This window comes from Canis lupus, chromosome 33 (genome assembly GCF_003254725.2).
Source record: "Canis lupus dingo isolate Sandy chromosome 33, ASM325472v2, whole genome shotgun sequence".
Lineage (NCBI taxonomy): Eukaryota > Metazoa > Chordata > Mammalia > Carnivora > Canidae > Canis > Canis lupus.
Genome location: NC_064275.1, coordinates 30119483 through 30132588, shown reverse-complemented (window position 1 = coordinate 30132588; position 13106 = coordinate 30119483). Strand labels below are relative to the sequence as shown.

Here is a 13106-nt window from a genome sequence, read left to right as displayed (position 1 = left end):
TGTGTTACAGTTTGATATCTAGTAGGCCCTAAGGATTCCTTCCTTCACTGTTCAACCCGTGAATACTGCAATAGGGATTCTAGGATGAGCTTATCAAGTTTCATTCAAAATCCTCTTGGGAGATTGATTAGGACAAATTGGTATGTATTAGTTTGAGAACTGATATCTTTCCAATACTGAGTCTATCTTTCCATCTGCTCAGCGTTCCATTTTTAATTAATTAATTAATTTACTTTCAGAGTTCCTTTAAATATAGAGCTTTCATCTTAACTCCACAATTTTTGCTAGGGTATACTCCTGAGCAATTTACATTTTACATCTTTGTTGCTTTTGAAAAGTGAATCCTTTGTTTTCAGTTAAATTTTCTAACTGGTCCTTGCTAGTGAAAGTTGGGAAACCTATTGATAGTTCTTGCTTTGCTTCCCACCATATTGAACTCCCGTTAGTTGAGCTCTCATATCTTGCCAGCTGATTCTCTTGATTAGAATTCATTCTATGTAAGTTATTTTGAAGATACAAGCCAATTTTAGCTCTAAGAAAAACCAAAGACCATGATTTCTATCCACATTCAAACTGTAGCTTTATAGGAAGGCAAGAAAATCTGTGACAAAATCTAAACAGGGCATGTATCTCAGAGGGGGGATCCAGATCACAGAGGGCTGCCTCCCTAACCTGGGGATTCCTCTTCTCTGCCAGCATCTCGGGACATTTTCACGACAGAAACTGATCCTCTAGGAGACTGCTTCTGCTGTTCTGAGCTAAGATACTGCGTGATCACAAGAGAAGTGAAAAAATACAGGCAGGCTAGTAACTTACCTCTACACAAAACTTAAAATGAATGCCTTGGGAATCATAGAATGAAATAATTCGATTAGAGAGCGTCACAGTAATGAGAGACCAGTGGACTTCCAGGTGAATAGGAATCAACAGAAGACTCTTTTTAAACAAATCCACCTGATCAAAAAAAAAAAAAAAAAAAAGAGAAAGAAATGCAGCCATCACCATAGACTGTCCAAAACAATGGCAGCAGCTTCCACTTACTGACCTTTGATCTGCCCGTGGTCATAAAAGCAGAAAGTGGTGAAGCCAAAATTTGAACCCAGGTCTGAGTCTAAAGCCCATGCTTGTAACTACTAAGCAATAATAAACAGGAAGAAAGCGGAAGATCTAGGAAGCACCATTTTGCACTTAACCTGACACACCTCTGCATACATCTTTGCAAGTACTTAATGTGACCTGGCCTCATTTTTTTTATTTTGGCCTCTTATTTTTATGCTTAATTATCTTGTGTACAAATTTGACCTTGACTCAATTCTTATTTAGGAAGGAATCATGGGATTAGAAAACATCACAGGTTATAAGCCTTGTATCTTTCTATAGACTCAGTATTATAGTTAAGATCATGGGTTCTGGAAGGGAGTCTGGTCAAGTTCAAATTGTGCTTCTTCCACTTACTAGCAAGAGGACTTTGGCAATTTTGTAGCTTGTTTGTACCTTGATTTCCTCAACTATAAACTATAGATAACCACAGTACCTACCTTATGAAGTTGAGAGTGATAATACATGTAAGATGTGTAAAATTGCTTTCACACATTATATGCAGCCAGTGAATCTTAAACTATAACCATTATTACTACATCAGGTCTCCCAGATGTTGAAATTGAGAATTAAAGATATTTATCTTTAATAATTCTTTACACATGCTTTACAATCTAGAAATAGTACTCTTCCACTCAAAACCCCAGTGTGGATTGGATAACAAAGTAGTAGGTGCTCAACAAACGTCTAAAAATACGAATGAATGAACTTTTTTCAGGTTTTTTTTTTTTTTTAAGTCTTACAGTTTTATTTATCCATGAGAGACACGGAGAAAGACACAGGCAGAGGGAGAAGCAGGCTCCATGCAGGGAGCCCGATATGGGACTTGATCCCAGGTCTCCAGGATCACACCCTGGGCCAAAGGCAGGAGCTAAACCGCTGAGCCACCCAGGGATCCCTTTTCAGGTATTTTTTTGAGGTTTTCTTTTTTTAGTGATTCCTTGGGTTCAAATAATCACAAGGCTGTTTTGAACTACGTCAGATTCTTAGAAGGTATTTTTCAAGCCTTCCTTGCGTTCTGATATTCAGATAATGTCCTGCTCTAGATGTATCTTCCACTGGTCAACATGATCTTGGAGCAGAGCACTTTAGCACTTCTACTTTTCTAGTTTCTACATTCATAAACCGGAGAGGTAGGGTAGATAAAAGAAAATATAAGGACAGTTGGTCCTTTCCAATGCATTAATTCTGAGCATCTAAAACAAGGAACCACACCTAAAATGTGGTATTGAGAGGCGTCTGGGCGGCGCAGGTGGTTAAGCACCTGCCTTCGGCTCAAGTCATGATCCCGGGGTTCTGGGATCAAGCCCTGCATTAAGCTCCCTGCTCAGGAGGAAGTCTGCTTCTCCTCCCTCTGCCTACTGCCCCCCCACTCCACCCCAGGCTCATTCGAGTGCTCTCTCTCTCTCACTGGGTATCTGTCTCAAATGAATAAATAAAATCTTAATTTAAAAAAAGGTGGCGAGATCCCTGAGTGGCGCAGAAGTTTAGCGCCTGCCTTTGGCCCAGGGCGCGATCCTGGAGACCCGGGATCGAATCCCACATCGGGCTCCTGGTGCATGGAGCCTGCTTCTCCCTCTGCCTGTGTCTCTGCCTCTCTCTCTCTCTCTCTCTGTGGCTATCATAAATAAATAAAAATATATTATAAAATAAAATAAAAAATAAAATTAAAAAAGGTGGTATTGAGACCAAATTTATATTCTTTTCAAAAAGAAACTTTCTTAAGAATTTTTAAATAAAAATTAAAACATACAAGGCAGCCCGGGTGGCTCAGTGGTTTGGGGCCGCCTTCGGTCTAGGGTGTGACCCTGAAGACCCGGGATCGAGTCCTGCGTCGGGCTCCCTGCATGGAGCCTGCTTCTCCCTCTGCCTGTGTCTCTGCCCCCCCCCCCCCTCATAAATAAATAAAATCTTTAGGGCAGCCTGGGTGGCTCAGCAGTTTAGCACCACCTTCAGCCCAGGGCATGATACTGGAGACCCGGGAGACTGTTGGCCCCGAGACAGGATCGGGTCCCACGTCAGGCTCCCTGCCTGGAGCCTGCTTCTCCCTCTGCCTCTCTCTGTGTGTCTGTCTCTCATGAACGAATAAATAAAATCTTAAAAAAAAAAAAAAGATCAATTTGTAGCAAACATTTAAAAAATTCTGTTTATAGCAGTTTCAGAAATGAAATCCTTAGGGTTATATTTTTTTAAATATGTGCAAGACCTGTATACTAAGAATTATAAAATTTTGCTGAGAAAAATTAAAGCCTCTAAATTAAGGAAACATAAGCCATGTACATGGATTGGAAGACTTAGTATTGCTAAGAGGTCTGTTTTCCCCAAATGAACATACAGACAATCCCAATCATAATCCAGCAGATTTTCTTTAAAAAACATAAACAAGCTAATTCTAAAATTTATATGAAAATGCAAAGGACCTAGAATTCCCAAAACATTCTGGAAAAAGAATAAAGCTGGCCAACTTAACGCTGATTTCAAGACCTAGTATAAAGATTCAGTAATCAAGACAGTGTGGTATTAAGAACAGAGATCAATGGAAGAGAACATAAAGTGCAGAAATATATATAAAGGAAATTAGTTCTGTGACATTAACGGCAATTTTTTTCACCACTGTGTCTTTTTATAGTACCCCTTTTTACGTGTTTTGGTGGGTTTTTTTGAGAGTGTGTGTGTGCATGAACCTGAGCTCAGGGTGGGTGGAGGGGGAGGCGGGACAGAGGGAGAGAGAATCTTAAGCAGGCTCCAAACCCAGTGTAGAGCGTGCACATGGGACTTGATCTCACAACCCTTAGATCATGACCTGAGCCAAAGTCAAGACTGAGATGCTTAACCAACTGAGCTACCCAGGCCCCCTACACTGCTCCTATTATAAATGCAGTTATTCTTCTTTTTATGTAACCAAATTAATTCATTTTTCTTTTATAAACTTTTAAGTTGTATACACAATGGACTTAGCTATCCTGAGATTATTTTTTAAAAGTTCTTTCATGGATTTCCTTAGTACTTTAATTACTTATTTTTGTTACATTCAAAACCTTGATCATTCTGTAATTTATCCTGATGTAATCTGATTTAGTGAGTACTTAATTCTTCTATTTTTCATTTTTTTCTTTAATGATAAAGGCATTTATAGCCATTAACTTTCTTCTCAAACCAGGTTTCATTATGTTCCACAGTGCCTGGTAAGATGTGTTCCCCTTTCTATCCCTTTTTAGATAGTTTGTATATAATTCATTTTTTTATTTTAGATTCAGGCGTGATATATCCAGTAATATGCATATCTGTAAAATTTTAAGATTGTTTTTTTTTTTTAAATTTTAAGATTGTTAAGGTTTTTTTGGCCTTTTATTTATTTTTTACTGAATTGTGATCAGAGTATAACATAGATAATAATTTTCTATGTGGCCAAATGCATAATCACTTTTTACAAATTCTAGTATATAGCTACTAAACCAAATGTATTATTTTTTATGACTTTATGTCAACCTGATCTGTCCAACTATGAGAGGCCTCCTGCTATCACTATTTTTTCAAGATCTCTTTGCTTCTGCAATTTTGTTACATCTTCTATATACTGGAATTTTATCACATAGTTTACTTTTTACCTTAATATCTATCTTATCTGCTCCTAACACTGCCATTCCTTACCACTCTTTTTTTTTTGGTTTACATTTGCCTAGTACTTCCTTAACTGTCACTTTATTTTAAACCTTTTTTGTTCACTTTGTTTGTTATATGGAGCATATAAAGGCATACCTCAGGGATACTGTGGGTTCAGTTCCAGACCACTGAAATTAAGGGAGTCAAATGAGTTTTTTTGTTCCCCAGTGCATATAAAGCTTGTTTTCACAAACTGTAGTCTATTAAGTGTGCAGCATTAGATCTAAAAAAATATACATACCTTAGTTAAAAAATACTTTACTGCTAAAAATGCCCACCATCATCAGTGCTAACTTGCTTTCATGAGCTGTAATCTTTGCTGGTGGAGGGGTCTTGCCTCAATGTTGATGGCTCCTGACTGATCAAGATGGTAGTGTACTGACGGTTGGGTGGCTGTGGTAATTTCTTAAAATTGGAAAACATTGAAGTTTACGGCATCGATAGCATCTTCCTTTCACAAACAATTCCTCTGTAGCAGGTGATGCTATTTGATAGCATTTACCAACAGACTTTCAGAATTGGAGTCAATTCCCTCAAATCCTGCTGCTTTATCAACTAAGTTTATGTAATAGTCTAAATCCTCTGTTGTCATTTCAGCAGTTTTCACAGCATCCTCACCAAGAGTAGATTCCATCTTAAGAAACCACTTTCTTTGTCCATCCATAAGAAGCAACCCCTGGGGGTGCCTGCAAGGCTCAGTCAGTGAAGCGTCTGCCTTTGGCTCAGGTCACGATCTTAGGCCTTTGGGATTGAGCCCTACCTTGGGCTCCCTGTTGAGCAGGAAGTGTGCTGCTCCCTCTGACCCTCCCCCTGCATGTGTGCTCTTCTCTCACTAATAAATAAATACATAAAATCTTTTAAAAATTAAAAAGAAAGCAACTCATCTGTTCCAGTATTATCATGGGATTGGAGCAATTCAGTCATGTCTTCATGCTCTACTTTTTAAAAAGATTGTATTTATTTGAGAGAGAGTAGGGGGTGTGTGTGTGTGCAGAAGCCTCTCAAGCAGACTCTGCACAGAGCCGGATATGGGGCTCCATCAACAGATCATGACCTGGGCTGAAACCAAGAGCTGGATGCTTAACCAACTGCACTGCACCACCCAGGTGCCCCCTTCAGGCTCGACTTCTAAATTCTAGTTCTCTTGCTATTTCCCCCACATCTCTAGTTAGTTCTTCCACTAAAGTCTTGTTTTTGTTCCTATTTTGACCTTCTCCCATGAATCACAAATATTCTTAATGGCATCTAGAATGGTGTTTCCAGAAGATTTCCAATTTACTTTGCCCAGATCCATCTGAAGAGTCTATCTATGGCTGCTACAGCCTTATGAGATGTATTTCTTAAATAATACAACTTGAAAGTTGAAATTTAAAAAATTAAAAATTAAAAAAAAAGAAAGTTGAAATTACTCCTTGATCCAATGGAGGTTATGCAGGCATGAAAACAACAATCTTGCTGGACATCTCCATCAGAGCTTTTAGGTAACCAGGTGTGTTATCACTGAGCAGTCTTATTTTAAAGGAATCTTTCTGAGCAGTAGGTCTCAAGAGTGAGCTTAAAATATTTATAGTAAACCATGTTGTAAACAGATGTGCTGTCACCCAGACTTTGTTGTTCCATTTACAGACACAGGAAGTAGATTTAGCATAATTCTTAAGGGGCCTAGGATTTTCAGAAGGTAAATGAGCACTGGCTTCAACTTCAAGTCACCAGCTGCATTAGCCTCTAACAAGAGAGCCAGCCTATCCTTTGAAGCCAAGTATTTCTGACTTCTCTCCTTTTACCATGAAGGTCCTAGAGGGCATCTTCTGCCAATAGATGGCTGTTTCATCTGCATTGAAAGTCTGCTGCTGAGCATAGCCACCTTCATGAATTATCTGAGCTGGGTCTTCTGGATAACCTGCTGCGCCTTCTGTCACAGCACCTGCCGCTTCCCCTTGCACTTTCATGTTACAGAGATGACTTCTTTCCTTAAACCTCATAAACCAACCTCTGCTTGCTTCTAACTTTTCTTCTGCAGCTTCCTCACCTGTCAGCCTTCATAAAATTGCAGACTTAGGGTCTTGCACTAGATTAGGCTTCGGCTTAAAGGAGTGGTGTTTCTGGTTTGATCTTCTATCCAGACCACTAAAGCTTTTGTTAAAGCAACAATAAGGCTATTTTCACCTTCTTGTCATTCATGGGTTCACTGGAGGAGCACTTTTCATTTCCTTCAAGAACTTTTCTTCTTTCTTCACGCTTGGCTATTTGGCACAAGCAGCCTAGCTTTCAGCCTATCTTGGGTTTTGACAAGCTTTCTTCACTAAGCTTAATCATTTGTAGCTTTTGATTTGAAGTGAGATATCTGACTCTTCCTTTCACTTGAACACTTAGAGGGTTAATTTCACTTGAACACACTGTGGTGTTACTGGCTTAATTTCAATATTGCTGTGTCTAGGGAATAGGGAGGCCCAAGGAGAGGGGAGACAGAGGAAAAGCCGCTGAGTATGACAGTCCGAACAGACATAATATTTATTAAGTTCACCATCCTACATGGGTACAGTTCATGGCACCCGAAGACAATTATAACAGGAACAAAGATCCCTGATCACAGATCACACTATAAGGAATAAAAAAGTTTGAAATACTGCAATTACCAAAATGTGACAGAAAGACGCATGTGAATGAATGCTGTTGGAAACACAGCGCCAACATACTTGATACGGGGTTGCCACAAACCAATTTGTAAAAAAATGTATCTGTGAACTGAAGTGCAATGAAAGAAGGTATGCCTGTATGTGGCTTGTACCACTGGACAGGCTGTGCTGGTGTTTATACAAGAAAAATTAAGGATAACTATTAAGGGATTGGTCAAATTAAAAATAGGTACCCATATAGTGGGATCCTACTTAACCAAAGAAGAGTGATGTAGATGAGGAAAGAAGATGATCATATCCTGTACTTGAAAGTCCTTTCACATTTCCTTCTCCATCCCCATAATCTGTCACCCAAGTTAATTTCCTAGATCATATTCATACTTATGTACATATCCCATCTGTCCTACCATTCTAATCTAAAGTACCATCAACGGTACAACGGCCTCCTATATATCCACATCAGCTCTGCTCCCATACTCACCCATCATCTTCACAGTGCTGCTACATCAAAGACTATAAACTGGATGATGAAACCCTTCAATGGATTACTATACATTTAGGGTAAAATTCAAAACCCAAACCTCTGGATCAGGTCTACTTCATGCCACGCTCTTCTTTGCTCTCTGGCTTCCAGCTACACTAGCTGCCTCACATGCTTCTACCATCATAATGATTATCACTGTGTGTTTACCATGCACTTAAGGGTTTATAAGAATTATTTCATTTAATCCTCTCAATAAGGTAAGTAGTCATGATACTACCATTTGACAGACGAGGAACTGAAGCTTAGAAGAATTCAGCAATCTGCCCAAGGTCCTACTACTAGTTAAGTGGCTGGACTAGTTAAGTGGATAGACTAGGATCTGAATCCAGCTCTGAGTCCTGAATTCATTCTGACTATTCCCCTAGATTTGCACTATTCAACGACATTTCATTTATTTGGACATTACTGATGATGCTTTGCACATATTACTTAAATAGCAATGTTCAATCAGGTGTTTCTATGTAGCAAAAAATTACTCAGCTACTCAAGACAAGACTTTTAATTTCTATAACCCACCCAGTATAAAAAAGTGAAATGCTACAGTATTTCTAGAATTATGACTGTGGAATTTGAACTCACTGGCAATTTTGTTAAAATATCAGAAATAGAATGTAAACAGGCTTTTAAAATAATATTTCTGGCATCAGTCAATGACTAGAGAGAGAAATTAAGGTCGGAAGGAGACTTCGGAATTATTGACTTAGCATTTTGTTTTATAAATAGCATTCTAAAGCCCAAATCATCTTGTCCAAGCTGTACAGCAAGCTAACAGCAATGCTGGAACCATAAACTTTCAGCTTAGTGTTTTCAGTTAGAGAATATTTCAATCAACTGGATAGACTGAGAATTGTACTAGTATCCTATGTTTCAAACAATAAGATGTAAAAAACAGGTAATATTAAAGAGGTTTTTTTTTTAAGAGTCTGTTTCCAATTAATACGCTATTGACTTTAAAGTTATCCTTCTATTTGCATTTGACTTATTTGCATTTAAAATTTAGAATAAAAAGAAATAAAGGAATACCTTTTTAGTCCATCTTTTTACTCCATTATATCCTTTGGTTACCAGCTGTCTGTGAAAAAAGCTGTTGAAGAAGTGAACCTAGAAGAGACATTAAATACAAGCACCCAGATTATATTAAGCTATCCCCAGATTTAACTTCAAAAAGAAAATGGAAATTTAAAATCCCTTGTATGTAAGGCAGACCAAAAGGTGAGGAAAAATTTCTTCTATAGAAAATGCATTACATGATTCACAAGATTCTGTTCCAAATTTTCTTAGAATAGCACTGTGGTCTATAGCCAGAACTGGAATGGGACAGTAAGGAAATAGATCACCTGAATTCAATCAAGTAGAGAAGCAACCTGACAAATCTCTCCAAATTAGGTGATAAAACTGAAAAAGGCTGAGAAAGAATGAGGTAACAGTACCTTGAACTCAAGGGGTATGGATTACAAAACTAACCTCCTCTGAAGGATGTGGATTTGCAGACTCTTTTTATATAAAAACTGTAATAAGGCCTTAACATGATCACTTCTAGCACTGAAAGAATTACCCAGTCACATGGAACTTCATGTCCTGGCTTCGAATTTCTGGCTTATAAATTACGATCAGCTCATCTGAAATAGTAAACATCTTGGGTCTTAAACTGTTCACTCAGTAACTCTGATCTTCTTGAGATGAAAAAACATTCCTAGTGCTGAGATTATCAGGGTGTGGTTACCAGATCAGCAGTTTCAGCATCACTTGGAAACTTGCTAAAATGCAAATTTTCAGGCCCCACCCCAGACCTCCTAATGCAGAAACTAAGGGTGGAGCCCTGGAGCCTGGTATGATAAACCTTCCAGAAGATCTGAATGCATATTTGTTTTTAGAGCTCTGCAGCTTTGGGGTGCCTAGGTGGCTCAGTAAGTTGACCTCTGCCTTCAGCTCAAATCATGATCCAAGAGTCCTGGAATCCAGCCCCAAGTTAAGGCTCTCTACTCAGTGGAGTCTGCTTCTCCCTCTCCCCACTGCTCATGCTCTCTCTCTCAAATGATATCTCTAATTAAAAAAAAAAAAAAACTGCAGCTTAAGATATCAATAAAAAGAGCTTGTAGTAGCTATTTCTAGAGCAGTGATTCTCAAACTTTGTGTGCATCAGAAACCTAAGGGCTGGGCAGCCCCAGTGGCTCAGCAGTTTAGCATCACCTTCAGCCCAGGCCTGATCCTGGGGTCCCGGGATCCAGTCCCACATCGGGCTCCCACGTCAGGCTCCCTGCATGGAGCCTGCTTCTCCCTCTCCCTGTGTCTCTGCCTCTCTCTCTCTTTCTCTCTCTCATGAATAAATAAATAAAATCTTAAAAAAAAAAAAAAAAAGAATCCTGAGGGCTTGTTAAAACAGATTGCTAGCTTTTGATTCAGTATAGGTGGGCTAGAGTTCAAAATTTTGCATCTCTAGTAAATTTCTAGGTAACACTGATGCTGCTGGTCTGGGGACTACACTTTGAGGACCACTGCCTTAGTAAGTGTCCTTTTAATCCAGTTAAAGGTTCAGAATTAAATGTAGAAGTAATGAAGGTAAATTATACCCTTGAAATTAATACTTTTATGTTAAAAATCATGTGTGTTTAGGTTTAAACTTTCTGGTGATTAAGAGAATTTCACATAAGTGAGAAGTTATAAGACATTTTGTATATTCATAAAGTGTTGAAATCTCAGCTGCATTTTATTTACCTGTTTAAATGATTAGATTTATAAAAGTTTATAAAGTACTTGGAAAGGTTTTGTATGTTGAAATCAAAGGCTGCCCATCAGGCAATCTGGATACTCTGAAAAATTAACACATTAAATTAAAAAAATATTTTTAATAGTAAGTAAGCTCTTATGGGAATTGAGAGGCTAAGGGAGGGTTGGTTTGTATCTGAACACAGTATCAAAGATTAATCCACAAAAAAAGTGATATTTACTACATCTTTAAAGAGAATTAAGACTAAGTTAAATTTAAAAGCCTGACACAGGGCAGCCCCGGTGGCCCAGCGGTTTAGCGCCGCCTTCAGCCCAGGGTGTGATCCTGGAGACCCGGGATCGAGTCCCACGTCGGGCTCCCTGCATGGAGCCTGCTTCTCCCTCTGCCTGTGTCTCTGCCCCTCTCTCTCCCTCTGTGTCTCTCATGAATAAATAGATGGAATCTTTAAAAAAAAAATAAAATAAAAAAATAAAAATAAATAAAAGCCTGACACAAGTAATACATCCCTTTTGTGCATCTCCCCACTATTAAAAAAGAGAAAACAAGCTCAAAATGGAATCTTAGTGGACTTACGCTTAGCCCATGTCACCAAACCCAAAATACCTAACCTAATTACAACTTCAGCCTCTCCCAGAAACATAGTCTTAATAGAATTACCTGATCAGACTAAAGAGATAATCTGCCCATCAGACCCCCCGTCTTCCCCTAAAGGAAGGTAACTTTGCTGCAATCTACTCTTTGCTAGTAACTTCTTGTCCTGCTCCCTTCTTCCGTACAAGTCTTGCACTTCATACAGCTCTTCAAAGCTCCATTTTACTTGTTAGTGAGATGCTGTCCAATTCATGAATCATTTTAATAAAGCCAGTAAGGTTTTTAAATATACTCAATTGACTTTTGTTTCATAAGACCATTTATTTAAAAAAATGGGGCGCCTGGCTAGCTCAGTCAGTGGAGCATACAACTCTTGATCTTGGGGTTGTGAGTTTGAGCCCCATGCTAGGTACAGAAATTACTTAATGTTGGCATCTGACATTCTTATGCAGAAATATTTTGTAGAACTTCTGCCCAGCCCTAGCACCTGAACAAGACAAAATCGAACCCTTTTAAAAATCTAAGGAATACCAAATAATTACATAAAGTTAAAAAAAAAAAAAAAAACATTTCAATACACAAGGAAGGATTCCCTCTCCTGAAGAAGAGTAACTTTTCACTTACTTTGTCTGGGACTGCATCCATTATCAGCTCACCATACATATTAATGACCTATAAAAAGTCAACATAAAACCAGCTTACTACAATTCTGAACATCCCACACAGAGTGAACAACACTGACAACATTAACATTTGGATACTGGGGTTGGTGAATGAGTCACTTTACTAAAGGGTAAAGAATCCTACATTCCAAAAGATAACTGTGAGGCCAACCCAAAGGTTAATTATATTTTATTGTCCAACATCCTCCACAACTTTTCCACACCGAGAACCTACAATATACTAACCTGGTCATTCAACCAATTCTGACCATCCAGAGTTGCCAGATCATCCATATCCAGCATGTGCTTGTTGTAGAAGATGCGGAAGTTGCATTTTTGATGTCTGGCCCGATAGTTTGTTATTTCTCTATTGATAAATGGTTTTCTGAAAAAGATTTTGAAAGAAAAGAAACATGAGTTCCACTTCATTTATTGCTAAGTATCTTATTTTTTTAATTAAGAGTAAAGTCATATATGCCAACAATTTTATTTTCAAGAGCTTAACTTAAACGTCATTGACAAACCTATTAGAAAAGTCTTCGTTAAAGACATCTTTTAGTCTTCCAAGGACATCTTTTTCACTGAGTGGGACCAAACTGCCATACTTCTTCATAACCTCATCTAGGAATCCTTAAACAAAGGAAGAAAATTTACAATGGAAAAACCATTTTCAGAAAAAGTCATTCTCCCAATACTTAACCTATATATTATGCTACAAAGAAATCTTTTTTTTATTTGTTTAAAATATTTTCATTTATTTATTCATGAGAGACACAGAGAGAGAGAGAGGCAGAGACACAGGCAGAAGGAGAAGCAGGCTCCATGCAGGGAGCCCGACGCAGGACTCGATCCCGGGTCTCCAGGATCACACCCTGGGCTGCAGGCGGCGCCAAACAGCTGCGCCACCGGGGCTGTCCCAAAGAAATCTTTTAAAAGTTATGTCTTATAGAGGATAAAATAAATCAGGCCCTTACCATTCCAATCTAAAGAGAAGTTCCCTAAGGTATCATTTTACATTGGCTTTTTTTTTTAAGACTTTATTTATTCAGGGAACCCTGGGTGGCGCAGCAGTTTAGCGCCTGCCTTTGGCCCAGGGTGCAATCCTGGAGACTCGGGATCAAATCCCACGTCAGGCTCCCGGTGCATGGAGCCTGCTTCTCCCTCTGCCTATGTCTCTGCACCCC

General features: G+C 38.7%; 2 protein-coding genes across 21 annotated transcripts in view; one reads left to right on the top strand and one right to left on the bottom strand.

Annotated features, from left to right (window-relative positions):
- SENP5 (SUMO specific peptidase 5) overlaps nt 1–13106 on the bottom strand; it is a 59195-nt gene that overhangs the window by 8145 nt on the left and 37944 nt on the right. For 11 of the 13 annotated variants that reach the window (XM_049105574.1, XM_049105573.1, XM_049105577.1 and 8 more), the window contains 5 exons: nt 12447–12552; nt 12169–12307; nt 11885–11932; nt 8965–9042; nt 817–954 (listed from right to left, as the gene is read on the bottom strand). In XM_049105574.1, the coding sequence (XP_048961531.1) occupies nt 817–954; nt 8965–9042; nt 11885–11932; nt 12169–12307; nt 12447–12552 (509 nt within the window). The other 2 variants (XR_007408050.1, XM_049105578.1) reach the window with 2 other exon arrangements.
- NCBP2 (nuclear cap binding protein subunit 2) overlaps nt 1–13106 on the top strand; it is a 32449-nt gene that overhangs the window by 15715 nt on the left and 3628 nt on the right. The gene's annotated exons all lie outside the window — the stretch shown is intronic.